The sequence below is a fragment of the Triturus cristatus genome, chromosome 11 (assembly GCF_964204655.1).
Source record: "Triturus cristatus chromosome 11, aTriCri1.1, whole genome shotgun sequence".
Classification (NCBI taxonomy): Eukaryota; Metazoa; Chordata; class Amphibia; order Caudata; family Salamandridae; genus Triturus; species Triturus cristatus.
The window spans coordinates 384668799-384696032 of record NC_140594.1 but is presented as its reverse complement, the minus strand read 5'-3'; the positions used below and the strand labels follow the sequence as shown (position 1 = coordinate 384696032).

The 27234-nt window shown below is 48.5% G+C and overlaps 1 protein-coding gene across 3 annotated transcripts in view; it reads right to left on the bottom strand.

The window, feature by feature from the left end:
* Window positions 1-27234, bottom strand: part of CNNM3 (cyclin and CBS domain divalent metal cation transport mediator 3) — a 281724-nt gene that overhangs the window by 96297 nt on the left and 158193 nt on the right. For all 3 annotated transcript variants that reach the window (XM_085634570.1, XM_085634569.1, XM_085634571.1), the window contains exons 4-6: window positions 11007-11176; window positions 10328-10424; window positions 2256-2386 (exon numbers count right to left, since the gene is read on the bottom strand). In XM_085634570.1, the coding sequence (XP_085490696.1) occupies window positions 2256-2386; window positions 10328-10424; window positions 11007-11176 (398 nt within the window). The remainder of the gene's footprint in view (window positions 1-2255; window positions 2387-10327; window positions 10425-11006; window positions 11177-27234) is intronic.

Here is a 27234-nt window from a genome sequence, read left to right as displayed (position 1 = left end):
GCCCCTGTGCTGCTGAGGGTGAACCAACTGTACCTACCTGACCCTGGGAGACCCCCCCCCCCCCCCCCCCCCCCCCGAGTCTATGCCCAGAACCTTAACTCTGCCAGTCGAGTACTTACCTTTAAACCGATAACTAAATTTTCTCCATAGGGTAACATTGACTGGTTTTACCTGAAATTTCTTCTAAGTGTGGACTTTGCAAATCTTAAAATATTCACCTAATTGAAGATGTAGAAGGTTGGGGAACTGTTTCCTACGTACTGGTCTCTCTCAGTTGCTACTGAACTGCTCTATATTGTGGAAAACTGCGTGTTCGACTGTTGTTTTGTACTGCTGCTTATTAACAAAATAAAAAAAAATAAAAAAAAATATTCACCTAAAATCAGCCGAGTAACGAAAACGAAAATACTCACCTGCTATTAGGTGAGCTCCCATTGCTGGATCTTGGTGCCCAGCACGGACTGAAAAATACTTACAACTGTACTTACCAGTAACCCAATTTTCTCCCATAGGAAATCATTGACTGTTTTTCTATGAAATTTCTTCTAAGTGTCAATTTCTACAAACTAAATATTCTTTAAAAATCATATAATTTCTGAAAACGTAATTACTTACCTGTCCCAGTACTGAGTCTAGGCACCCAGTACTGGATTACAAAAGTAACAAGAACATACTATACCAGCAACTTGAATTTTCTGCCATAGGGAATCATTGACTGTTTTCTATGAAATATTTTCTAAGTGTCAACTTTTAAAATAACAAAAAATCTAAAAATCATCACAGTAATTAAGTCGACTTTTATCACTTGAATCCAAGTACTGACCCAGGACTGAATCTAGGATCCAGTCCTGGAATTCCAAAAGTAATCCTAAAAGTAATCTGTTGCAAATAACTTGAAACTTCCATTGAACTCAAAGCATTGTGTTTAAAATTGTGTTGCTTATTGCAACCACTTGTAACTTTCTACAAAAGTCAATTGCATATTGCAAAAGTATCTATATAAAGCATCTCATTCTGAGAAAGTATATTTTAATACCTATTGGTGGTTCTAAAATAAAACAAGCATATATTTTTTATATATAAACCATTGGCCTAGAGTTCAGTTATTGAGTGTGTGAGACCATTTGCTGACTGAGTGTGTGCAACAAATGCTTTACACGGTCCTCTGATACTGCCTTACTGCTCGACCAAGCTACCACTTTAGAGAGTAAGGTTATATCTAACTTTAGCCTCTGCCAACCCTCTGGGGACTGGGGACTCTGTACACCCTGTACCTATTTGGGAACAGTATATACAGAGCCACTTTCTCACCTTTTCTCAAGCCTTTTTATAAGGTGTTTTCTTGATCAAGGCATGGCATTCTTTTTTGGTACTGTTCTCTGGTTTGGAGACAAGACTGTCTTGTAGACCAATCACTAGGAGGATGGTCCTCACAATGCATGCACACAATATCCTTTCAAGGCCAAAGTTCTTCCAAGAAGTCCTTGGTGCTGATGCTCGAGATCCAAAATAAGGCTCTTGGTCCTGGGTGCACATTTCATTGTGGGTGCGACAAATCTGTGGTTTCTGAAGTTCCTCAGGGTTCCATGGTTGAGGGGCCTCTGGGATCGACAGTCATATGGTCTCGCAACAAAAAGTACTTCTTTGAAGAAATACATTTTGTGACAAAGCTATATCGTAGGATTGCGCACAATATGTGCACAAGATGTGATCTAAAGCAGCATATGCTGCCAACTGTGTACATCCCTAAACCAAAACTGCTGCAAATGAGAATGTGCAAAAGAGATTGAACTACTTTTTAAAAAGTCATTTTCAAAAGACTTAAGTTAGAAGGGATCCTGCTTCAGAGTGGATAATGTACTCCAGACTGATACCTTTAAGAACAGCTAATTTCCTTTTTTAAGTGGCTTTTAATATAGCTTTGAGCATCAAAACCTTTCAGAAATTATATTTGGACATTCTCATTTTCTTATTTAACACAAAGAAAGAAATGCTGCCTTTAGAATATATTTAAATAACTATTTTTTCCATTGTAAAGTATTCCAGGAACCAGCAAATAGGCAGAGAGATGTGACTATGCAGAGCAGTGCACATTCCAAGATGGTTAAGTCACAAAACAGGAGGGAGCTAGTCTAAGATTCAGAGTTTGAAATGATTAGAAGATCAGTGAAGAAGGCCTCCCACACATGAAGATAATGTACCTGGAAAACAGAGTACGGCCACCTCTCAGTTAATGAACAGATTCAATTACTTACCTTAATGAGCTGCAGGTCTGTTAGAGCCCGGACAGTGTAGTCAGGACAATACATGGAGTAGTTCACACTTTCAGATGTATCAGACTGATCTCGATTGGGCAGCTGGATGGTGGAAACTGGAGAATGATGAACTGTAAACATTGGAAAAATTAAACATGAGAGTAGGGAAGGAGAAGAAATGTCACAAACACCCTAAGCCTATTCAAGATAATTTCGACTCAATACTAGGAGACATATTCAATGTATAGATCGACAGCTCAGCTGCCTTGAAAGATCTGAGATCAAAGTATGGACATCCAGGCACGTATAAACAGGTCAGAAAAGTAATGAATTTTTTAGGCCTAACCAACTGCTGCATCTATGTGGCATACTTTAATTATAAGGGATCCAGTAGAGTGCCAAATCTGTGTTTCTAGTTATGCTACTGTCAGTCCCAATTCTGGGGCATCAGGGCAGAAAGGGGACTAGTGGGCCACAACTGTATTGGTTAGGGTAGTTTGTCCCTGGGGTAAATACTATTACAGCTCTGGAAACTGGGCCAAGTACACTACTTTTTTTTTTTTTTTTTTTTTTTTAACTGTTTCTATTTAAATTGATTACATTCATACAGACAATGAATTGACTGGTTACTGAAATCGTTGGCATATTGCACAGGGAAGCAGTTACATCAATTATTCACATCTCTGTCCGTATCTCTACGCATTTCCAGTTCCACCATTGGGGATATGCATATGTCTCCACGATATACATTCCATTTGGACCATATTCTGTCCCATTTTTTGGGGCAGCCCCGGGTTATAAAAACTTATTTTTCGGCTATCATGCACCTGTCTAATTCTTTCCCCCATGTAGAAGTAGAAGGCGGAATGCCCATCCCCCCCCCCCCCCACCCCTTCGCCAGTTCCCGCTTTACCAGTGTGTAGCCTAATGTCACCAACTGTTGTTCTATTTCTGGGAAGTCCGTTGCGGCCCAGATGTTCAGTAATCCCAGTTTCGGTGTCAGTATCACCTCCCTACCCAGTGTGGTCTGCTTGTGGTCAGTGGTTTCCTCCCAAAGATGGTGAATCACAGGGCAATCCCAGATAGTATGGTAAAAGCAGAGGTCATCGGCTCTTGTGCCTATTTTAGCCAAGGTGATCCCCGTCATATAGGACCTGTGTAGAATCCTAAGCTGTATCAATCTAAATCTAAATGTGATGGCTGCTTCTCTAGGGGACATAAGAGCCGATCGCCAGTCCTCCTCATCCAATGATCCCAAGTCTCTCTCCCACTAAGTGCACTACTTTTGCACTTGACAGTCAGGGTAATGAGGATGGACAGTCAAAGACTTCTAGGTGAGGTAGTGTGGGGTAGAGTCTCAAAGTCAAACTAGCGGCACAATAATTCACTATATAGCCCAGAGTTTATCATAGTAAAAAGAAAGTACTTTAATGTCATAGCAAATCGCATTACTACACAATTTTATGGCGGGTTCGGACACAAGGATCTTTTGCTCCCACCTATGTCTACTAGTTTCTCACCATCTCACCTGTAATACACTCTTCGAATTCTAGAGTGCTTTCCAATATCTACAGTGACATATCAGAAATGCAGTCCAAGGCAAAAGCTGGGCAGTTCATTAAGCAATAACAGTTGTGAGTCAAGGTGCGAAATATTAAATTCGTAACAAATTTCTCTTTCTGCATACAAGATATATACCCTGACTCTTTCAAACTCCATCCCTATGTTACCTCCACAGCAGAGAGCCAGTTTGATGCGGCGGTGAATGGAACACTTGTTGGTAACGCACTTGCAGGGTCTTCTTTGGCAGTACAGGACTGCAGATGGTGGTCCTGCTCCTCACTGAGGCCCTGGGATGAACAGAGATGCAGGATGGCCGACTGATGCTCATCTTTGGCAATTGGGTTTTCTGGGCCGGAGGCAGCTCCTGGACTTCAGCAGCAATGACACTCTAGAAGGATAAGTCCCACAGACAGTGGCAGCACATGACCCTCAGGATTAATGTAGGAGCATGGATAGCACACACTTGTTCTACGTTTGTAGTTTCTTTACATAGTTTGCCACAGGAATCACAGAGGGGGACCGAATTAAGTCACTTGATGTGAGTCGCTTCTAATTTGACTTTCAAGGTCACTGGGCTTATCATTGGGTGTTCCACACATCAGGGACATGGCCTGGCTCCTCCTCCTGGACTGTCTTTTCTCCTTCAGGTGCAGGCACTTTCCTTCCCTCTGAGCAGGTAGAACACCTTCTAGATGTGAGGGGGGTCCACAGCATTCCCAGCAAGTTGTGCAGACTTTAGGTGATCTTCCTTCATCTTTGGGAGATGAGTTGTCATGCAGGCAGGTCTCACAGCAGCTCTTAGAGCGCTGCCTTACTTGGTCAAGAAGAATGTGTAACTGGAACAAAGTGTGGTTGCTTGGATCTCACTTTTATACACATTTTCCAGACCGAGTGTGTTGCTTCACAGTCGAAGGTCCTGGAACTGGTTTGAGGTGGTTTCCTTTCAAATGTCATTGTCTGGATGCAATGCAGACACAGCCTTTGTGCAAGGTTATGGCTCTCACAGCAGGTAGCAATGATGCTATCTCTAAGCAGGTGTAAACAATACTTAGTTAAAATGTGTGAAGACTCTGCTACTTCAGGATGGTTGACGACAGTCAGGTGCAATCAGGACCGACAAAAGGGCAGGCCCAGTCTCAAAACTTCCTACCCTTTATCAACAGAATCTGCTAACATACACCCTTCTCCCCTACCATCCACCAAATGTCAGTGTTCAGAAAAACGTAATTGATTGACCCTTTTAGTTGGGGATTGTCTATCAATCAATCAGGTGTCTGTTAAAACGAGACTACTCTCCCATAAGGGTCTCAAGGCGCTGGGGGGGGGGGGGGGGGGTGGCGGGTTGGGGTGGTCGCAGGTTCCAGTCCATCAAGGAGGCGGTCTGTTGAAGAGCCAGGTTTTGAGATTTCTTGCGAAGATGGGGAGCGATGTTATCTGTCTGAGGTGGAGCGGAAGGTCTTTCCAGGCTCTGGCCACGCAGAAGGAGCGGCCTCCCAATCTGGTCTTTCTGGTGCGGGGGGACCACGGCGTAGGAGAGCTGGGCTGATCGTAGGGTCCTTTGGGGTGTGTGGAATTTGAAGCAGCTGTTCAATTATGCTGGTCCGGTGTCATGGAGGGCCTTGTGAGCGTGGGTTAGCATCTTGAAGGTGACTAGCTTCGATGGGGAGCCAGTGGAGTGTGCACAGGTGCTGGGAGTTTCTTGGCAGGTTGAGAACCAGTCTTGCAGCTGCGTTTTGGATGTTCTGTAGCTTGCAGGTGAGGTTTTGGTTTATTCCGGCATAAAGCGCGTTGCCGTAGTCGAGCCTGTGGGTGACCAGGGCTTGAGTGACGGTCTTTGTGTTCGAGGGGGATCCATTTGAAAGTCTTACGTAGGAGGCAGAGGGTGTGGAAGCAGGAGGACGAGACAGAGTTGATCTGGCGGTGCATTTTGAGCTCTGAGTCCAGGATGATTCCCAGGTTGCGTGCGTGGTCCGTGGGGGTGGGCGGACTTCCAAGGGCGGGGGGGCCACCAGGTGTCGTTCCAGGCATCGGGATTTGGGACAATGATTAGTACTTCCGTTTTGTTAGTGTTTAGTTGTAGGCAGCTGTTTTTCATCCATGTGACGACGGCTTCCATGCCTTCTCGAAAGTTTTGGGTTCGTTGGATAGGAAGAGGATGAGTTGGGTGTCTTCTGCGTATGAAAATGTTGAGTCTGTAGGTTCTGACGATGGGGGCGAGCGGAGCCATCTAGACGTTGAAGAGCGTAGGGCTGAGGGAGGACCCCTGGGGGACTCTGCAGGTGGTAGGTGTAGGGTCCGAGAGGGAAGGAAGGCAGGGGGGTGGGGGGGTCTGACCCGCTGCGTTCTGCCGGAGGGGAAGGAGGGGATCCAGTCGAAGGGCCTGGTCTTGGATCCCTGCGCCGTGTTGTCTGCGTATTAGGGTGCGGTGAGAGACTGTGTCGAACGCCGCTGAGAGGTTGAGGAGGATGAGGGCTGCTGTTTCTCCTTTGTCCAGTAAGGGACGGATGTCGTATGTTTCGGCGAGGAGGGCGGTTTCCATACTGTGTTTTTTTCTGAAGTCGGATTGGGAGGAGTCGAGGATGTTGTGCTCTGAATGTGGAGAGTTGGCTGTTGATGGCTTTCCCAATGACTTTCGCTGGGAACAGGAGCAGGGAGATGGGTCTGTAGTTTTTGAGGTCGGTGGGGTCTGCAGAGGGTTTCTTCAGGAGGGGGCTGATCTCAGCGGGTTTCCAGTCATCAGGGAATGTGGCGGTTGCCAGGGAGCGGTTCATGGTGTGGCAGAGCATGGGTGCGATGGTGTCGGTGGCTCTGTTGAAAATGTGGTGGGGGCAGGGGTCCATGGGGGCCACGGAGAGGATTGACTTCGTCTTCAGTGTGTCTTTGGTGGTGAGGGCTGTCCAGTTGTCGATCGCTGGCTTCAGGGTGTCGGGGGTGGTTGGTGAGGGTTCAGTGTGTTGGTTGGCTTCGTCGAAGTTGTCGTAGATGCTCTTGATTTTGTGGTGGAAAAAGGTGTTGAGTTTGTCGCAGTGGTCTTGTGAGGGAGGGATGTCGGTGGACTCGCTATTGGGTTGGGCAAACTCCTTTATTATGTTGAAGTGTTCTTTGCTGTTGTGTGCATGAGTGGAGATTCTGTCTTCAATCGCTTTTTTCCTCGTTTTTCTGACGAGTTGGTGGTGGGCGTTGGTGGCTGCTCTGGAGTTGTTGTGGGCTTCTGTGGATTTGGTGTTCCTCCAGGCCTTCGAGGCGGCGGCAAGTGCATCTGAACTCTCGAAGTTCGGTGGTGAACCATCTAGCTTTCTTGGCATGGGGGTTGTTGTTTTTCTTGATGGGGGGGGGGGGCTATGGTGTTGGCGCTGTCGGAGATCCATCAGTGCAGGGTTCAGGCTGCGGTGTTGGGGTCGTCGTTTTCCGCGATGGTTGCGGTGGAGTTGCTGAGTGATGAGGTTAGCTGGTCGGGGATTCTGGTCCAGTTTCTTCATGGGAGCAGGTGCTGGTGTCCGTGGATGGTGGGTGTTCTGAAGGTGAAGTGGACGCATCGATTGTCAATCCATGGGAGTTCGGTGTTGCGGTGGTGCGGCTGAAGGTGATGGAGTTTCCTGTTGTGAAGAGGGGGTTGAGGGTGTGTCCTGCTGAGTGCGTGGGTTCGGTCACAATCTGGCGGAGTCCAATGATGTGGAGGTTGTCCAGGAGGGATGTGGTGCTGGGGTCCAATTGGTTGTCGAGGTGGAAGTTGAGGTCTCCCAGTAGGGTGTAGTTGGTGGACGCAATGGCATGCGGGGAGATGATGTCCGTGATGGAGTTGGTGAAAAGTCCACGGGGTCCAGGGGGTCGGTAGATAAGGGTTCCTCGGAGGGTGGAGGTAGGGCTGGCCAGTATCTTGAAGTGAAGGTGTTCCATCAGGCCTGTGGGCTCGTCGGGGAGTGTGCTCAGGCGGAGGGTGGATTTGTGGACGATGGGGATTCCTTCTCCCGGGCGGGTGGAGCGGTCCTTCCTGGAGATCTTGTATCCTTGGGGAATGACGAAGTCCAGTCCCGAGGTGGTGTTGGTCCAGGTTTCGGTAAGGAATGCTACGTCCGGGGTGGTGCCGTCGAGGAGGTCCCAGATTTCGGTGGCGAGTTTGTGGAGGGATCGGACGTTGAGGAGAATGCATTGCAGGGTCTTCGGTTCAGTTGTGTTCTTGTGGGCGGGTTGCGCTGGGTCCGTGGTCTTGGCGGGGCTGCAGGTGTGCCGGCAGCTGTGACAGCTGAAGGGTCCGTGGGTGTCGGGTGGTGATGCTAGCTTGCAGTTGTTGTTGTGGCCTGGGTTGAGAGCGTGGAGTGCCGCTGGGTCGCAGCGTTGGCGGTGCAGAGATCCAGGGTTCCTGGCGCTGGTCGCAGTCGGGTGCAGATGGGCTTGCCTTTGGCATGCCGGCGGCACGGCCTCCATTAAGTAGGGGTCGAGGAGGGCTGGACAGCTGGGAGGCGGGAGCGGTGAGGGGAGCTGGATTGGGCCGGTCGCACTGGTTGTGCTGGGGGGAGGGGCCGCGGGGGCAGCAGAGGCGGGGAAAACGGGCTGAAAAAGGCAAAAAGAGAGAAAAGTGCAAATAAGGCAGCAAAAGTGCAAGAAAGTGGAGGAAAGACAGAGGACACAGAAGGAGAGTGAAAGGGGAGATTGAGAGGAAGGTAAAAACAAGTGAAAAACGGAGGAAAGACACAGAAGGAGAGTGAAGGTGATGCTTGAAATGAGGGTAAACGACAGAAAATGGAGGAAAGACCCCGAAGGAGAGTGAAGGGGGAGATAGAAGTGAGGGGAAAAAAACGAGTGAAAAAGCAGAGAAAAAGCGGAGTGAGAGAATGGAGACAGAGGTCCACTGGACCACCAGGGATGAGGCGCAGGTGAAACCTGCGGGTGGAGGAGGGCCTCGAACACCAACACTCGAGAGTGCAGGGGCTCGGGGGAAGGCCTCACTTAATGGTGGAGCTGCGAGGGAGGTAGAGCAATTTCACTGACAATGAGTCAGTGGTCTTGCTCTCCTAATAGAATTTCTTAAAGAGCCCCATCTTTATCCTCCTTTACTTTAGTTTTCGGGTTTTCAACATTCAGCTTAGTAATGAAGGTAATACACTTCAACCATCTGGTAAGCTGGAGTCACCCTCCATCTTGTGTCACGATAAACAAGGGGCAATCCAAATAGATCGCATTGGTCCCAGTAATCTTAATTTCCCCGCACAGGATGTCTTGCTACCACATATGTGCCACACATGCACAATGCATTCATGCTTTTGACATGCACAAGGAATGTGAGAGCAAGGGCCCAGGTGCTATACGCAAGTGAAGTTTTACGTGGATAGGGCTAATAGGCCAATACAGGGGAAAAAGTCTGTTGTGAACTATTCACAAACATCAGTACACTGCCACTACCGCTGTATGTAAACAACCCAGGACATGGACAGCAGTACCATGTCCATAAAAAACCATGCCTGATGTACCCATCTAGGACTAGGTCAAAGAATAGGGTTTGGCCTTCGCACACTGAAAACTAGGCCTGTCCTTAGTAAAGTCAGATGATATTGGCATGTTAGAATGGCTAACAAATGTCAGGATACCCATTTCACATGCTGTCCGGTCACTCAGGGCAGGGTACATACCTGTTTGCCGCAGCAGGAACATTTCCGTCCCAATATTTATCACTGTTATGCAGGTTTGTAAAGCGTACTATCACCTAGGTTTGTATACTGGTTCTAATGGAGTTACCATTCACATATGAATAATCTTCGGCACCAACCACTCCTTTCCATTCAAGGGATTGCTCTGGCATTTATGTGCAATATTAGACAACATAAATCCTACGGTTTAAAATGGGAGTAGTATGGAATTAGGCCAATTTAGCATAAATGGTAATGTAGTAAGGGCAGCTTTATTTGCATGTGTCGCATCTTACAACAACCAAGCGCCGCTCAACCTGGGAATATGAGGAAAAGCAGGGGGGGGGGGGGGGGCTTTCTCACAAGCAGATTGTAAAGCTATGAAAGATCCAATGCTGGAGAACACCATTTATTGTTGGATCAGACACAGACCACCCTCTACCAGTAGTCCAAATTTTCAGTCATCTGATCTCATCTGCTTTAGGATAAGCAGGGAGATGTCTCACTTAAAGGCAATTTGCTGACTGAGGAACTCTCCGTTCCTGTCCGGAGGACAACCCTAGGCCTCTCATCAGGATCACCTGAAGTGGGAAACTTTTGGAGATCTCACCCACCTGTCAATAATAATATAAACATGGAGCGGTTTACCACTAGAGATGGTCACCCTCTAGGGATTCAGTTGTCCGTGATGAGATCCATGCCTGAAAAATGTCTCTCATCTGATTACAGCAGTAACACAGGTTACTACTGGCCCTCCTGTCTCTAGTGAGCACACCTGGCCAGAGTACTCCGCTGTCAGTTCAGGGTTCTCACTCTCCAAAGATCACCCTCACCTGATTGAGCAGTAAGTTATGAAATCCTTTCTGTCTAAATGTTGTCTCTCACCTGAGGATGCAGAGGTCAGTGCAGAAGCACCGTAGTATGTGAAGGCTCCATTCTCAAATTTCAGGCCCTCTTTTCCAATTTCCACTTCCACTCTGCCCTGAAGAGAAAGAAAAACAAATAAAAAGGTTAGTTATTAGGTGTGAAATTCAAAACAAAGCAGATCGACTTCACCCAACATACATGACACTGTGACTACAAACGTAGCTTGATATCAATCTACTAAGGGTGACTTGTTGAGGTGGTACTTGTTGAGGACAATCTATCAAAACCACAGTGCACAATTAAAACTGCACAGGTGCCTGTGCAAAGGCAGCCATCCTCTCCTCCTAAGCTGTGGGTGAACTGGTTCTGTTGATAATAATTGCAATTGTTGAGTGTGCCCCTATGGTAGCAGCAGTAGGAAGAACACCTGTAAAAGAAATATAAAAAGTAGGAATGACAAATGGAATCCAAAAATGTGCCACATGCCTTTCTACTGGCAGTTCTATATAACTCAGCAGATGATTATGGGGGGTGCAGGCAAGGGGAATTGTTTGTCTTACATACATAGCCTAAATACATCCCTGTGGGCAATACCATGTTCTCCCTCTTGAGTCGGGATTAGGATTCAAGGAAGGGTTATTGGGGAACCACGGTCACCAACACACAGGGCTTGCAGCTCAAGGCATAAAACAGATACCTGTAAGATGAGGAGGAAGTAGTCCACTGGCTGGTTTCGCTCATACAGATAATGTTCATGGGCTTGGCGGTTGGTTTCATCAAACTTCACCTCATGGTTGACGCTGGGGTGCTTCAGCAAGTGTAGCAGGACCTTCTCGGAGATTCGAGAGGGGCTAAACAGGTCAACCTCTACCAAAGAGAGAATGCAATACTATAAGACCCTGGCTAAGAAAACAAAAGAAAAGGTACTAAAGGGAATAAACCGCCTACTACAGGAATTGAGAGGGAGGCTATTAAAAGCATTGTAGAGAAAACAGGGGAAAGACTTAGAATGCTATACTAACTAATATTCCACAATGTTAAATAAAAACAAAAAAACATTCTATATGTGAATGACAAACTCCATTCAACCACCCCCCCCCCCCCCCCCAAGACAATGAGACAATGTACATCCCGCATGAACCATTACTGAACAAAATATTTAAATTATGCTCCACATCAAAAAATAATCAATCCCGATTGAAAAATTCTCAATACATTCACAAGTGCAGCACCAGCTTGTTTGTTTATGGATTTTAAAAAAGCAAGATTTTTTCCTGCTCAAAGTAATTGTCAGGGAAATAAAAATTAACTCCTCCTAAGGTGTACTGTACACCAAAACAAACTCTTTTGAATAAATGCAAACTATCAGTCAGACTGACAAATCCAGATCTAGCTTCATTCTGAGAATGAGAAACAAATGAAAGAAGAGTTTCAGGTGCTGTGCAGAATGCACAAGCAGAAAATCCCCTGCAATCAATAAGATGTACAAATGGGTTTGTTGCAATGATACTATCCAGTGCATGCAACTGTGGGACCTCTGGTCTGTTGGAGAAAGGGGGCATGAGCAAAGTTCTCCGTGATGGACAAACAAAGTTATACACATTCTACTATCATACAAGTCCCTCAAAACATGAAAATCAACTTGGACTTCAAAACACACATTTTTATTCCAATAAAATTAAAAGGCAACCGTTTTACTGTATTGAAATTCCAAAAAGTGCACAGGAGATACCATGCGATCCTCTCACTCTAGTCCAAAGATGTTAAAAAGATTTTCTTCTGCTTTATACAAACCTGATTCACAAACCACTCCTGCAACATTATTCAGACTGCAACATAAATTTAACAATAAGATTTTCTAATATGTTTTGAACCAATTATATGGACCTAAATTGAGCGATTTAGACATCAATGGGATAACTTTCAAGCTAAAAATCTGAAAATCAATGCGAAGATACAGTTTAGCAATACCAATACTAGCTAACCTAGATAAAGATAATGTATTTAAAAAGAGAAGAACAAAAAGAAGTTATTTAGATTTGGCAACATTCTTTCTAAAGGCTACTCTAAATGCGGATTCTTAATTTCTTGAATTTGCTCCAGGCACTAGACTAGATCTGGAAAAGTCAAAACTGCTCTCCTGTGCTAGTAGGGGATGTTCAACTGCTCATTAATGCCAGGTACCACCATAAACATGGCATCAACAAAGCCATACAATTGTCACCCAGGTGCAACAACGTCAGTTCCCAGTGTGTTTTTTACATGACCTTAGCGGCAGAGATGAGGCCAATGAGGCGGACCATTTTATGCAGTGTACCAAGTCTAAACGGGAACCTTATTAAGGGATCTAGAAAGATGGTTACAAAAGGTTAGTAATGCGTTTTTCAGATGGATACTTCTACCTGCAGAATCCTCACCTCTCGAATCAATGCCTCATGTAGCTATTGACTCAGATGCAGTTCTTCCAATGCCACTACAGGCGGCGACACTGTCGGGTGGCACGGGCGGTCCGCGGACTGAAATAAACCCGGTACTATGCACGGCATGGGCTTGGCAAATGCTAGCAAAACGGGCTCAGTTACCCTACTTGTATGCCCCTTTGCTACCCTTGGCCTCGCATCCTGATGTTTCTGCGGCACGAGAGACTCCGGCTTTACGCGAGTTGGCTAAAGTGGGTATTTCCCGGATGGGGGATTTGTATACGCATGGTCAATTCAAGACATTACAAGAAGCACAGAATGGTAAGGATCGTGGCTTTATGTTCGGCTTTACTTATGGCAGAGTGCGACAGGCTATTAAGGCTGTTTATCCGGAATACCCGGCAGAACCCACTATTCTACGGGCATTGCAGGCGATGCTGGCGGGAGACGGGCATCAGGGTTTAATAACTAAACTTTAGAACGCTTCCCTGCGAGAGCACGAACAAATTGATCACCCCTCCTGTCTTAGATGGCAGGCAGCATTAGGGATCACTCTCGTGCCAGACGTTTGGACGTCGGCTGTGAACTCACTGGCCGGCTAGCTGCAAATTGTAACCTCAGAATAATCCACTTTACATTTTTACACCAATTACACTACACCCCTTTACAACTCTGTAAGTACGGCTTGCGAGAATCTGCTAAATGCGTGCGGTGTGGAAGGGTGGATGCAGATTTCATACATGTGGCATGGTTGTGTGCGGGAGTGTATGCCTTTTGGACTGCAGTGGTGAAGATGCTTACTGATGTTGTGTTGGAACCCGTGCAATGCACTCCCGAGATTTGCTTACTTGGGTATGTTAAACGCCTTAAGCCCTGTAACAGACGTATAGTTGCAGTTTCCATTTTGATTGCAAAGAGGGCGGTCGCGCAATGTTGGGGTGCGAAGACCATCCCAAGGGTAAAAAAATGGCTACGTGACTTGCTGGATGATAGGGACCAGTTGTTGATTTATGAGGAGGAGTTGCCTGAGACTTCTCGCCCCAAGGATTTCTGGGCCCCGCTTACTACATACCGGCTGTCCCGTCCAGACTTGCGGTAAATCTGTGGACAGGATGTATCCTTTCCAGTTTGTATCACCTGTACCTGTGTGGGATTTTGCCAACTGCCCGAGTCATTGTTGTTACATGAATGTCATCTGACGCCCCGTGGGCTCATACTATCTGCTTGCATGAGTGGATTTAATGGAAGAATTCACCAACTGCCATCACTGCTATTGCTGCATATATGCCGGTCTACTGCTACACAAGTTTTTCTCGAATGTACTAGAACCATGATTTCTCTCTGCCTGAGGGGGAAGTGGGTGGAGTGGGCTTGTTATTTTTGTCTGTAAGTATCAGACTTGTATATCTTCGATGTCATTGCATTGGCTGAAACTAATAAACATAAAAAAAAGAAAAAAAAAAAAAAGAAGATGCCAGATTTCTGGGACCAGACACCCCTCTAGAACACCAAAGTAGCTTTCGCTGTGGCACATTAGGCAAGATGCCCTCAGAAGGCTCATTTTGGCACTTGGTAAAAGCATAGCATATCATAATGCACAACACAATCTATCTGGAATGCAGACTCATCTGAATGGCTCTGCCCTTTTAAGTACGGGCAAATTATCAATCCAGTATCCACAGGTCCTGTCCACATAAAAACTGAGAGCCCTGTAATGATCCAAGTGGTTGAGCCTCTCTTCCTCCGAGTGGGATTAGGACATCAGAAGCTTTACAGTCCAGAGAACCAGCTTATCCTGGAAGAGAGAAGTAAAGAGGGCAAACAGGCAAAGCCTTCAGCAACTAAAACACAAAGCCAATAGCAATCAGACACACTGTTTTAAAAGTCAACAGGAGAAATTGTCTGCTATGCATTGGCTTGAACGGAGATCACATGAGGGAACTGAGCATCTAGTTAAGGTCCCAAGGACCCAATACAACAATGAAGGGAACATGTAGGTTGACCCCTTAAGATGCCTCATAACAATCGGGAGCGTTGGTGAGATAAATAAAGGCAGACAGAGCCTGGATACTGGGATGTATGACCAGATCCCTCAACTGCAGACGGAGCTTTGCTCTGAACAGAAGAGGAGGATACAGGGACAAGCATAGCAGAGCTGCAAACAATACCCTCCAAGGTCAGTCTGGTGCTGTTACGATCATTTGTGTACATCCCTGACTCAGTTGGCTTAGAAATCGAGAATAGGAGGAGTTGCCTAATGGAAGGGAAAGTCCAAATTCAGCAATACATGTCCCCTCTGCAAAGGCGCTACACGTGTCTTCAGTGCCAGGCAGACTGAACGAAGCTCGAGTAGGTTGATACAACATCTTTGCTTGGCTGAATACCACAGTCCACTCCAGGTCATCTAGACTTGAAACCAACCCTAGTGTGGAGGCATTTGTCACCCCTGTGGCAGATGCCATTGGGGAGCAGATGGGTCCTGAATTCAGTGGGGAGACAGAAAAGCTTTGACAGATGTCCCAATACTGCCCCAACGAAGAGGAGGCATTTGGAGACCTCTAGATGCAACTGAACTCACTGATAGAACCCACAAAGTTAAACAGCACAGATGTCGTGAAGGTGGTTCAACGTTAGCTGTGGTGAATCCGCTTTCAGTAGCCAGTGGTCAAGGTTCAAGAATACACACATCCCCCACCATGCAGCAACCACCGACATCTCCTTGGTCAAGATTCAAGGTGGCGATGTTAACCTAAACTGAAGGCCTGTGAATTGGTAGTGGGTGGAGCCTACCACAAACACAGGTACCGCATGCATGTCTGCAGAACTTGTAGGTGAAAATTCACTTCTTACAGGTTGAGGGACAAAATCCAGACTCTCAGCTTCAGAGCCAACACAACCTATGCAAGAGACAGTGTCTTGCATTTCTACTTGTGGAGAAAGTTGTTCAAGGCCAAGGTCAAGAAGGGGATGAAACCCCCTCATCTTTCTTGGGGACAAGAAAGATAAGAGTCACAATCATGTGTTGCAGGCCGAATTCCACAGCTTGTTTGTTCAAGAGAATGGAGACCTCCTACTGCAGAAGGAGGGCAAGGTTGACCAAAGTGGCAGAGGAGACAGAAGGAACTGGTGAGAGGCAAACTCCTGGAACGAGAGCTCACTATTTGAAGGACCCAGTGGTCAACTGAAATATTCTGTCAATTTGAGAGGTGGTAAGACAACCTCGCTCCCACAAGCCACTGGTGCTCCTTTAGGAATGAGCTAAAGCAGTTTTGTGAGTGGGGCAGAAGAGAAAGAATGCCGATACTGAGTTGAAAGCCCCTTGATCCATCATGCCTTCTGTACTGGTGCCAGAATTCCTATGGTACTGTACTGCCTGGTGCCAACGATGTGGTAACCTTCTGAAATTGATGGGGACGGCAGGCTATGCCCAGAGAACAAGATGAAAGCACAATTGATGGACAGAATGTTGAAACAATTTCTAATATTCACCTCAGTACAGAGATCTGGGCCTAAAGCCATCGTTTTTTTGCTCCCCGTGCCAGTCCAGTTTAAATCCAGCCATATGCAAAACATTCTTGACCCTGTTCCCCATGGGAACAGTCCAGCCCGAACGGCCCAGCCAGGTCCTCCTAGGACCGGAAACAAGCACATTAATCCTCTACCTTACGAGTCAAAACAGTGACTTTGTTGTACCAAACATGCCCTGTCAGTTCTTCTTTGCCAAAAAACATAACTTCTCATAAAAATATGCAAATCTTTTATGACATTTATCTCATTTACAGACTGCAGGCAGACTAGGTGAAGTAAAAATTAAACAGATAAGACATCTTACTCCTATTAGACAGCTACTATTTAAAGGCAAAAAGACAGGAACTTGCTTAGGTCACTAACTGGGCATCAGGTTTAATTGCTCTGACCTGCAGACCTAGTCTTCAGATTTGTGGGCATGATAAGGAAGGCTAAATGACACATACTATCACACAAGTGTAGCATTCAGAATTCCCATATGGCCGTGAAACGTATCACACTAAAAAGACAAAAGACTATTCAGCATATGATACAAAATGGACAGTAATAGAATGGGTTACTCTTTGTAGAAATGCTACTTCCACAACAGATAATTAAAAGGACAAGCATTGGCAAAACCAATAGGTCTTTGCCATAGAACACAGAGTCAATAGCTTACAGGGCGCATGCAAGGCCGGCAATTGTAAAATGGGGTTTCTATTTAAGAAGACCAATTTCACGATGGCCGCCGATTATCACACATACATTGTGAGGTGTTCTTCATTATGTGTGCATGCATCATGACTCATTAAGGTCATTTTTTATTTACCGTTCTAACATGGCAGACTGAAAAACAAGCACATGCAAAAAAAGGGAGCAAGAGGCCAGGGAGATGCAAACTTTCAACCACCATCAAACATATAGTCCTCGGTCTTAGACTCTTACTAACTCTTAATGAAACCTTTGAGTTTTAGCAGACACTGCCGTTTAGAAGCAAACACAGGTTTTATAGAAAAGCAACATGATTAAGCATTTGCAAAAAAAAAAAAAAAAAAGTGAGTGGTTCACGGCGCCGGGCGATATTTCAGTGCCTTTTAGCCCACAACCTACAGGTCTGCTAAGAGTAATGCCGGATCAGATATTCTAGCGCAGCATATGAGGGCATACTGATAATATAAATACATGATGTTTTATTATCTAGCAGGATGGACACAATAGTAGTGAGTGATCAGCAGTATGCAACTTTAAACATTTATATAGCTCACTATGATCATGATCTCATCAAGTGTGTCAATTAGACAATAATCTATCTTCTGGAACCCAAGTAAATAGCGGGACACCACCAGCCGCACCCATACAGAGCTCGCCATGAAACTAGCAATAGATAGTGGTTAGTATTGATACATGCCAACAATCTAGGGCCTCTGGGAAATTATAGCGCATACCGGTTAATTAAGTAACAGGCACTTTCTTAATCCAGACAGGGCATCCCTAAGTAAACAATTTAGTGAGAAGAGCCCTAGACTTCAACCACGTTTTGTGGAGCGCATAGTTCCACCTATGAAAAACAAAAATCCTTTGCTCCGACATTATGTGCTAGAGCCAACAGGGACTGACTCGTTCTGAGATCCGCGTGTGGGAAGCCTGAGGATGAAACATTTCGCAACACATGGATGAGGGCCTCGCTTTTCCTAGGATCCCATTTCCACAGAGTTCTTAGGGAGAAGTAATTCTTCTTAGCCCACTCCTACCTTATTAGTGTGAAAACTAATCAAAGGGCACTACCTTTAGTAGCATGATATTGTGACCACTGCTGTACGATCCTGTGACAGGATAGGACTGTAGCAAAAAACATACTAATGCCCATGCATAATTTGCTAGCTTTTGTTTGTGTCTGTTAACGAACAAGTTACTTACCTTCGGTAACGATGTATCTGTAAGAAACATTAGTTAGTTAGATTCCTCACCTTAGAATATTCCCAGGCGTCAGACTGGATCTGGAAGATTTTTTGTCAGCAATACCCCTTGCGCGTCGCTAGGCGTCGTCTGCGGCTCCGCGTCAGTCGTCGGCGTCGTGCGCCGGAATGACGTTGGAGTACTTAGACGCCGCCCTCGCGCGCGCTGACGTCAGTTCTTGTACATAGCCTTCCGCGCCAGGAACGCAGAGCCATGCAAGATACCAACACTGGTGCCAAAAAATTCTAGGGCCCTGAAAGGGATAGCCTTAACCCTAGATGTCAGTTCGCAGAACGGGGAGGATGGGTGGGTCGGTGAGGAATCTAACTAACTAATGTTTCTTACAGATACATCGTTACCGAAGGTAAGTAACTTGTTCATCTGAAAGAAACACGTTAGTTAGATTCCTCACCTTAGAATAGATACCCAAGCAATACCAACCCCTGTGGTGGGTCTGCGAACCAAGATCACACCAGAAAGTCCTGGAGGACAGAACGGCCAAAGAAGCCATCCCTCCGGACTTGGCTGTCTAGGCAATAATGCCTGGCAAACGTGTGCAGCGAAGCCCACGTTGCCGCCTGACAGATGTCCTGCAAGGGAACTCCCCGGCCCAGGGCAGTAGTAGCCGCTGTGGCCCGAGTAGAATGGGCGCGCAGCCCAACAGGCGGTTCCTTTTTTGCCAAGGAATAACAGATTTTTATACACAAAACGACCCACCAGGAGATGGTCCGTTTGTGTACAGCTTTTCCTTTCTTTGCACCCACGTAGCCAACGAAAAGCTGGTCGTCCACCCGGAACTGTTTAGTGCGGTCCAAATAAAAGGAGCGCGCACGTTTTGGGTCCAGACGGTGGAGCCGCTCTTCCTCTTTGGAAGGATGTGGAGGCGGAAAGAAGGTGGGCAAGGTGACAGATTGCCCAAGATGAAAGGGGGTCACCACTTTCGGTAGAAAGGAAGGACGAGGCCGAAGGACAACCTTGTCCGGATGAACAGATAGAAAAGGAGGCTTGGACGATAGAGCCTGGAGCTCACTCACCCGTCTAGCCGAGGTGATGGATCCCAGGAAAGCAGTCTTAAGAGTTAGAAGACGAAGAGGACAATTGTGAAGAGGCTCAAAGGGAGCGCACATCAGGAATGTCAAGACAAGATTCAAGTCCCACTGAGGCATTACGAAAGGGACAGGAGGGAACGTGTGAGTAATGCCTTTAAGAAAGCGTGACACTACAGGGGACTTGAAAAGAGAGGGTTGATCTGGAAGCCGTAAGAAGGCAGAGAGAGCAGCAAGATAACCTTTCAAGGTGCCCAGGGCAGAGCCCTGCCGGGCCAAAGAAAGAAGAAAGAGGAGAACCTCAGAAAGAGGGGCGGAAAGGGGATCCACAGCCTTTGCTGTGCACCATGCCACAAATTTGTTCCACCGGCAGGCGTATACCGTCTTTGTGGAGGGACGCCTGGCTGCCAGAATGATATCACAGACTTCAGGAGGCAAGTCAAATGGCATCAACTGCCGCCGCTCAATCTCCACGCATGGAGGTGGAGGCTGGACAGGTTCGGGTGTAGGACCGTCCCCTGCTGCTGCGACAGAAGATCCTCCCGAAGGGGCAGACGTATCGGAGGATCGGTCAACATACTGAGTAGCTCGGGATGCCAGTACCTTCGTGCCCAATACGGAGCCACCAAGATGACTTGGGCCCGGTCGCGCTTGATCTTCTTCAGCACTCTGGGCAGAAGTGGTATAGGCGGAAAGGCGTACAACAGACCGCAACTCCACTCGCGACGAAAAGCGTCGCCGAGCGAGTGCCGCCTTGGAAATTCCAACGCGCAGAACTGCTGACATTGCGCGTTCTCTTCGGTGGCGAATAGATCTAACCAAGGCTCTCCCCACTGCTGAAAGAGACCTTGCGCCACCTCGGAGTTCAGATGCCATTCGTGATCCATCATGCACCGGCGGCTGAGTTCGTCTGCTCTGGCGTTCAGAGAGCCCGCCAGATGTTGAACCACCAGGGTGACGCCCTGGTGTTCCAGCCATGTCCAGAGGCGCAGAGCCTCCTGACAAAGGGTCCACGACCCCACCCCGCCCTGTCTGTTGCAATACCACATGGCGGTGGTGTTGTCCGTGAACACCTGCACAACACTTCCCCGGACAGAGGGAAGGAAGGCTTTCAGTGCAAGTTGGATCGCTCTCAGCTCCAACAAGTTGATGTGGAGGCGAGACTCCGCCGGAGACCAGAGGCCTCTGATCTCCGCCTCTCCCATATGGCCACCCCATCCCAGGAGGGACGCATCTGTCACTACGACATGCTCCGGTAGGGGTAGGGAGAGGCTCTTGCCCGTGACCCAATCGCGGTCCGTGAGCCACCACTGCAACTGCTGTGCAGTGCCCTCCGAGATCAAGACATGGTCGGACAGGTTGCCGTGATGCTGGGCCCACTGAAACTTCAGGTACCACTGCAGAGCCCACATGCGCCGCCTGGCGTGATGCACTAGTAGGATGCAGGAGGCCATCAGCCCCAGAAGCCGCAACACTAGCCTGACCGAAACCCAGGATAGAGGCCGAAAGATGGGAATCAGGGCCTGTATATCCCGGACCCGCTGTTCCGGTGGATGAACCCGGAACTGCGCCGAATCGAGAACCACTCCGATGAAAAGGAGCTTCTGAGAGGGACTCCGGTGTGACTTCGGAACGTTGATGGAAAACCCCAGCAAATGCAGGAGATCCGCCGTAGTCTGGAGGTGGGAGTGTGGTACTTTGAAATTTGGGACCGCGTAGGAGGCAGGGCCCTACCCCTGTCTATTCCGGTATTAGCGAACCGCAAATGGCCAATACGGTATGTACAAGTACTTTGCATAACATTTCATTGATAAATATACTTTGTATACGATGTTATGCATTGGCTCCGTGGGTTCCATCTTGGAGTGGTGGCCATCTTATAGTTGCCCTCACATAGGCTACACTTTAAGAACAAATACAGGCCTCTAGAACACATGCGCCTTCCTTTGACTTCTCTGTGACCTGTGCGAATTGGCTCCACCGCCCCAGGTCAGTCCGGTCGAACGAGCTGCCCATCCTACGGCCACCTGTGATTAGCATCAGGGTTTGACACACCATAAAGCCTTTTCATCCCACACAAGCCTCCGGCTAATCTCTTCCACACGTGACTGTTCCTGCTTTATGGCCTGTTTTGCAAACAGGAGCTGTCCGTGTTTATTGGGGTCTGCTGATATCTGAGGAGGGATCTGAGCCTCGCTGGGTAAATAATTGCGGGCTGGCTGAACTGAAATGTGGGATTGTAATCATGACTCTGCTTGTTCTTTGAAGTAAAATATGTGAATGACCAACTGCAAGAGAAGGGCGGTGTTGCCCAGAGCGTAATATTCTGTATAAAAGAGAAAACTGTTTTTTTGTTCTGGAGACTGCCTCATTCAGTTGCTAAGGCTTCTGTGCGACGTAGTCTCACTCATTTGAGTTTAATAAAGATGTCTTTTCAAGATGTCTTGTTAGATCTCAGTGCCGCCTTCGATACGGTATCTCACAGCATCCTCCTGCATCGGCTCGAGGAGATTGGTATCAGTGGTTTGGCGCTGCAATGGCTCCGCTCCTTCCTGGACAACCGCTCCTTCTGTGTGGCCATCCCTCCCTTCACGTCCAGTTTCCAGCCTCTGGCCATGGGGGTTCCGCAAGGGTCCTCGCTGAGCCCCACGTTGTTCAACCTTTACGTGAGACCGCTGGCTGATGTCGCGAGGCAGTGGGGCCTAACTTTGGTCTCATATGCAGATGACACTCAGCTGGCGGTTACTCTCAGCGGGGATGTACAACAAGATGCCCCCAGGTTTCAGTCTGGACTGAAGGCGGTGGCTAGCTGGTTGACAGGAAACTGTCTCCAGCTTAATGCCACTAAAACGGAGGTAATGGTTGTCGGGAAGGGAGTAGAGCTATGGGGCGATCAGTGGTGGCCCTCTGAGCTGGGCCCCACTCCGACCTCGGTGTCGGAGGTGAAAAATCTGGGGGTCTGGTTGGACGCTGGCCTTACCTTTGTAGGGCATACCAAAAAAACTGCAGCCGGTTGTTTTGGTCTGTTAAGAGGACTTAGACCAGTTCTTAAATGTTTCGATGCCCCAACCAGACAGCTTGTAGTCCAGGCAACTATCATCTCTCGTCTGGACTACGCTAGCTCTCTCCTGGCTGGGGCCAACCAGGCTGAGTTAACTCGCCTACAGCGGGTTCAAAACGCTGCGGCTAGAGCCATTGTTGGCCTACCCAGATTTTGCCCGGTGGCGAATGTCCTCCGCTCCCTGCATTGGCTCCCTGTAAGGAAGCGTATTCTTTTTAAGGTCCTTTGTTTGGCCTTTAAAATCTTAAGAGGTAAAGGCCCTGAAATCTTGTCCAACTGTATCTCTTTCTATGTCCCCACCCGCAGTCTCCGATCTCAGGGCCAGGCCCTTGCTGTGGTCCCCAGATTTAGACTCAGCCGGATGGGGGGGTAGTTCCTTCAGCGTGAAAGCTGCACTAATTTGGAACACCCTCCCAGTTGAAGTCCGTCAGTTAGATGATCTGCTGTCTTTCCGGAGAGCTATTAAAACATTCTTGTTTTAGTTGTCCATTTTAGGTCTTTTTTTCCTGTTGTGTTATGTTTCTCCTTGTCTCTGCGCCGGGACGCTCGTTGGCTGGAGTAGCTGTGCGCATAATAAATTAACATAACATATTTCAGCTTCTTTGCCAAGTTCTTTGTTATATTACCATGAGAGTGGAATTTTCATATTCCACAACAGGAAGTACTCGAAGTCATAGGGTGCTACCCCTGGCACCTCTGGGGTCTCATAAATCAGAGTACTTCAGGAGACGACCGTCTGGGGCAAGCCCGCCTTCAACAACCAGTCGTCGAGATAGGGGAAGACTGGAACCCCTGATCTGCGCAGATGAGCTGCGACCACCGCCATCACTTTCGTGAACACCCGAGGGGCACTGGTAAGGCCGAAGGGGAGCACGGTAAACTGAAAGTGCTCCTTGTGAGAAGTTGGCCTGATGTATGATGTCACTAGTTCTAGTGTACACCTTATATCAGTCCAAACAACCCTTATGGTGATTGGTTGTAAAGTCAACCTTCTAGACCAGCTATCCTAGTGGTAGCATGGACAAGAGCAGTCTTAGGCTAAACTCTGAATGGCATGTGAAGCCAGCTGTGATACCATATATAATCCCTTGAATACCAAATGAAAGGACACCACAACAGATATATATATAAAATAAAGTGTATTTATTCTAGTCAAACCCTCAGCACTCTTTATGAGATTAGAGGCAAGTACAACACAGTCTTATTCAAGCATACATTAAGTCACACAGGTAAGTAATACAGTTAGGCCCTAGGGGCCACGCAAACCATATACTAAAGAAGTGGTATAAGGACCACTGTCACGGAAATAGGATAGGCCTAGGCCTAGGGAATTGCTGGGGCTGGGACTACACTAGCAACAGTTAGGAAGTGGGAGGCCCACGGGATTCAGGTGCAGAGTGGAAACACTCACGCGTAATGCGTAAAAGTCGATAAAATTACTAGCAGTTAGAAATTAACAGTTTAAGGGCACTTCTGAAGCAGCTAGAGAGTCGAGACTCGGAAACTAGACCCTAGGATAGTCACTACCCTTGTGAGCACCGAAGTACCCAAGTTACCTAGCCCACGGGCTGCGGGTGCATAGGTGTGAACTTGCGTCGGGTTTCGTCGTGGACTTCTATGGATGCCTGAAGGAAAGTTGCTGACAGGCAGTCAGTGAAGAGTGTCCGGTGGATCCCAAGGCTGGGATCAAGAAGAGAGGATACCTGCAAGCAGAATGGACAGAGTCAGGGTCACTAGCCAGTGACCACGTGGAACCAGGAAGGAACCAGGCGATGTCGTGAAGATTGCGGATGAAAGGTGAAGCTTGTCGCTGCAGCCACGGGTACCAGGAGACGTCGAGGACGACCAGGACCAGGAGGCGAGCTGTCCCACGAAGGCTCTTGCTGTCGGCGGCGAAGTCGAACTAGGACTCACCAAGCCTTGGCAAGCGGAACCCACGAAGAACGGAGGACTTGCTTCTGGTGCAGACCAGGAAGGTCTGGGGTGCTTCTCTTTTGCAAAGAAGCGGGAGCCAGTCTGGAGGAGCCAAACCAGCAGTGAAGATTTCAGGGTGTGTCGTCACAAAGGCCGCTAGCCAACGGGCAAGCAACCGGACAGACTATGCAAGCAGGAAAATGCAGAAGGGCCCCACGCAGGACTCGTGGAGTGTGGGGGGCTGATCTTCGGTGCAGATGGTGCTTGGGGTTGGGGCTTCTCAATCCCCGGTGCACAACTTCGAGGGTGCCTCAGAAGCTGCGCTGGAAGATACTCGCCACTTTTCCCAGGTAGCCGGTCCAACGTCTCTCGTCGCCTCCACAGATCTCAGCTCGGCTGTGGATGTGGATCAGGGTCGGAGAAGTCTGGAAGTCAAGGCTCTGGTGGGGCTCTGCAGTCGGTTCCTCGTAGAAATTCAGCAAAGCAAAGGGTAGCCACTCCTTGGCCACAAGGGAGATTCTTCAGTCTTCTTTCGTCGAATGTCGAAGGTCCAGAGTTTCTGTTCAAGTTGCAGGTTGAGGATAATCTAATCTCCTGGGGCCCAGCTACCACTCTTATACTAATCTGGGGGGCTGGGTTGCCTGCTTGGTCACACCTTATTGGTGTGACCAGGGAGGGGGGTGGTTACACCCCCTTCCCTTTGTCCAGCTTTGCGCCAGGACTGGGGCTGGAGTGCCCCAGCACCGGTTTGAACTGGACTATGCATGGGACACCTTGTGTGCCCCAGGCATGTCTCATTCCTTTCAGCCCTCCCTGCCCCAATACACTAAAGTCTGTCTGGGGAGGTGCTAGCACCTCCCCAAGCAGGAAACCTATTGTCCAAGCCTCCCTTGCCGGGATCACTCCCAGCAGCAGGAGGTCAGACTTGTGTCTGTGGCAGCAGCATCCATTTTGTGATGCTGAGGCTTTGGTTAGTTAAACAGCAAAGTAGGATTTTAACATGTCTCTCCCTCTAGAAGGGGGAATACTATCCTGATCGCCAGAAATGGTGTGGGGGTAGTATTCCAAAGTGTTAGACACCTTACACGACATGTTTTGATAAAGCCAAACCATAGTTACCATAACCGTTTAAGATTATAAGGCACTTTAAGAGTATATGGTAGGCTATATCATAGAACAGCTATAAGGACATGGTTCCGAAAGCTGCAGACAGGCTCAGCTCATGCTAGAGCACCATCTCACATGTTACCAAGCACTCTGCCTCCAGGATTGTTAAGGCCTGCCATAGGAGTGGCTGATAGGTACACATGTGTCTATATGTAAGTTAGGTATAGGAATACTACACCTAAGCAAGGGGTGATTACACGACCTTGCCCCAGCTGAGTGATCAGCCAGTTGTGTCTGATTGGAAGGCCAGACCAGGGGTGGCATAATACATGCTGCAGCCCCTGGGAGGCCTAGGGTACACCTATGCCCTGGGTACCTAGGGTACACTGTACAGGGTCCAATAAGGTGATCCTTACCAATTGGGAATGTACCTAGGGTACCTGGAGTCCATTTTAAAGAGAGAGCAGACAGCCTGAGACCCTGAATGGCAGGATCTCAGGCCAACTAAGTCGAAAAACCAGCTAGACACTAGGCAAAAAGTTGGGGGTAACCATAGTCAGATATCCACCTTCCTACACTCCTGACCCACCGTGAACCGCAGGTTTTAACGCCGGTGGGCCGGCAGGACAGGGATGTGGAAATATGCGTCCTGCAAGTCCAACGCTACCATCCAGTCTCCAGGGTCGAGGGCAGCTAGAACCTGAGCCAAAGTTAACATTTTGAACCGTTCCTTCCGGAGGAAGGCATTGACGTTCCGGAGGTCCAAGATAGGGCGTAGGCCCCCTTTGCCCTTCTTGGGAACCAGAAATTAGTGGGACTAACAACCACGACCTACTTCTGGGCTCGGAACGCGCTCGACGGCCCCCTTGGCCAAGAGGGCCGAAACTTCCTCGGTGGTGCTGCGGTGGCATGGCTGGAGGGGTCGTCTCGAAGGGGAGGGAGTAGCACCTTCGGACGATTTGCAGCACCCACCTGTCCGATGTGATGGACCGCCAGTGGTGGAGCAGGTGATGGCGAACTCTGCCGCCCACTGGCGTGGAATGGGCCTGAAAGCTCGGACTAGGAAGGCTTTGAGGCGGATGCTGCCGGGGTGGATGTGGACTGACCGCGTCGTCCTCCAGTACCGCCTCGGCGGAAACCACGTCCGCGTGCAGGTTGGTTCTGCGGCCGGTGGCTAGGCGGACGTGAGGAGGAGCCCCTTCCTTGGCCACGAAAGGAGCGAAAAGCAGAAGTTTGTGGCCGCGGGGCAGAGAGGCCCAAGGACGTGGCCGTAGCCCGGGAGTCCTTGAAGCGAGCCAGCGCACTGTCCGCTTTGTCACCAAAAAGGCGAGCGCCATCAAAAAAGGCATGTCCATGAGGGTGCTCTGGACATCCCCTGAAAAGGACGTGGACCGCAGCCAGGCGTGACGTCGAAGCGCCACCGTGGTAGAAATCGTCCTACCCAGCGAGTCCGTAGTGTCAAGCCCACATCGGATTGCATGGCGCGCTGCATCTCTCCCATCGGCCAGGGCCGAGGAAAGCGGCGCCCGGGCCTCCTCCGGGCACAGTGGCAGCACGTCCTCCACCGCATCCCACAGAGAGTGGGAATAACGGTCCAAGAGACAGGCGGTGTTCAAAGACCGCAGGCCCAAACTGAGCGAAGAGAACAGCTTCTTACCAAACTGTTCCAGTTTCTTAGAATCCTGGTCCGGAGGAGCGGACGGGAAGGAGGATTGGGAGGTAGAGGCCTGGATAACCAGACTCTCGGGGTGGGGTGTTGGGACAGAAAACTGGGGTCGCCCGGAGCAGGGCGGTGGCGCCTGGCAACGTTCCTATCCACAGGAGGGACTGTGGAGGGCTTGGACCAGGTGCCCTGCAGAACGTCAGTGAGGGCCCCATTGAATGGCAGCAGAGGCTCAGTGGAGCATGCGGCAG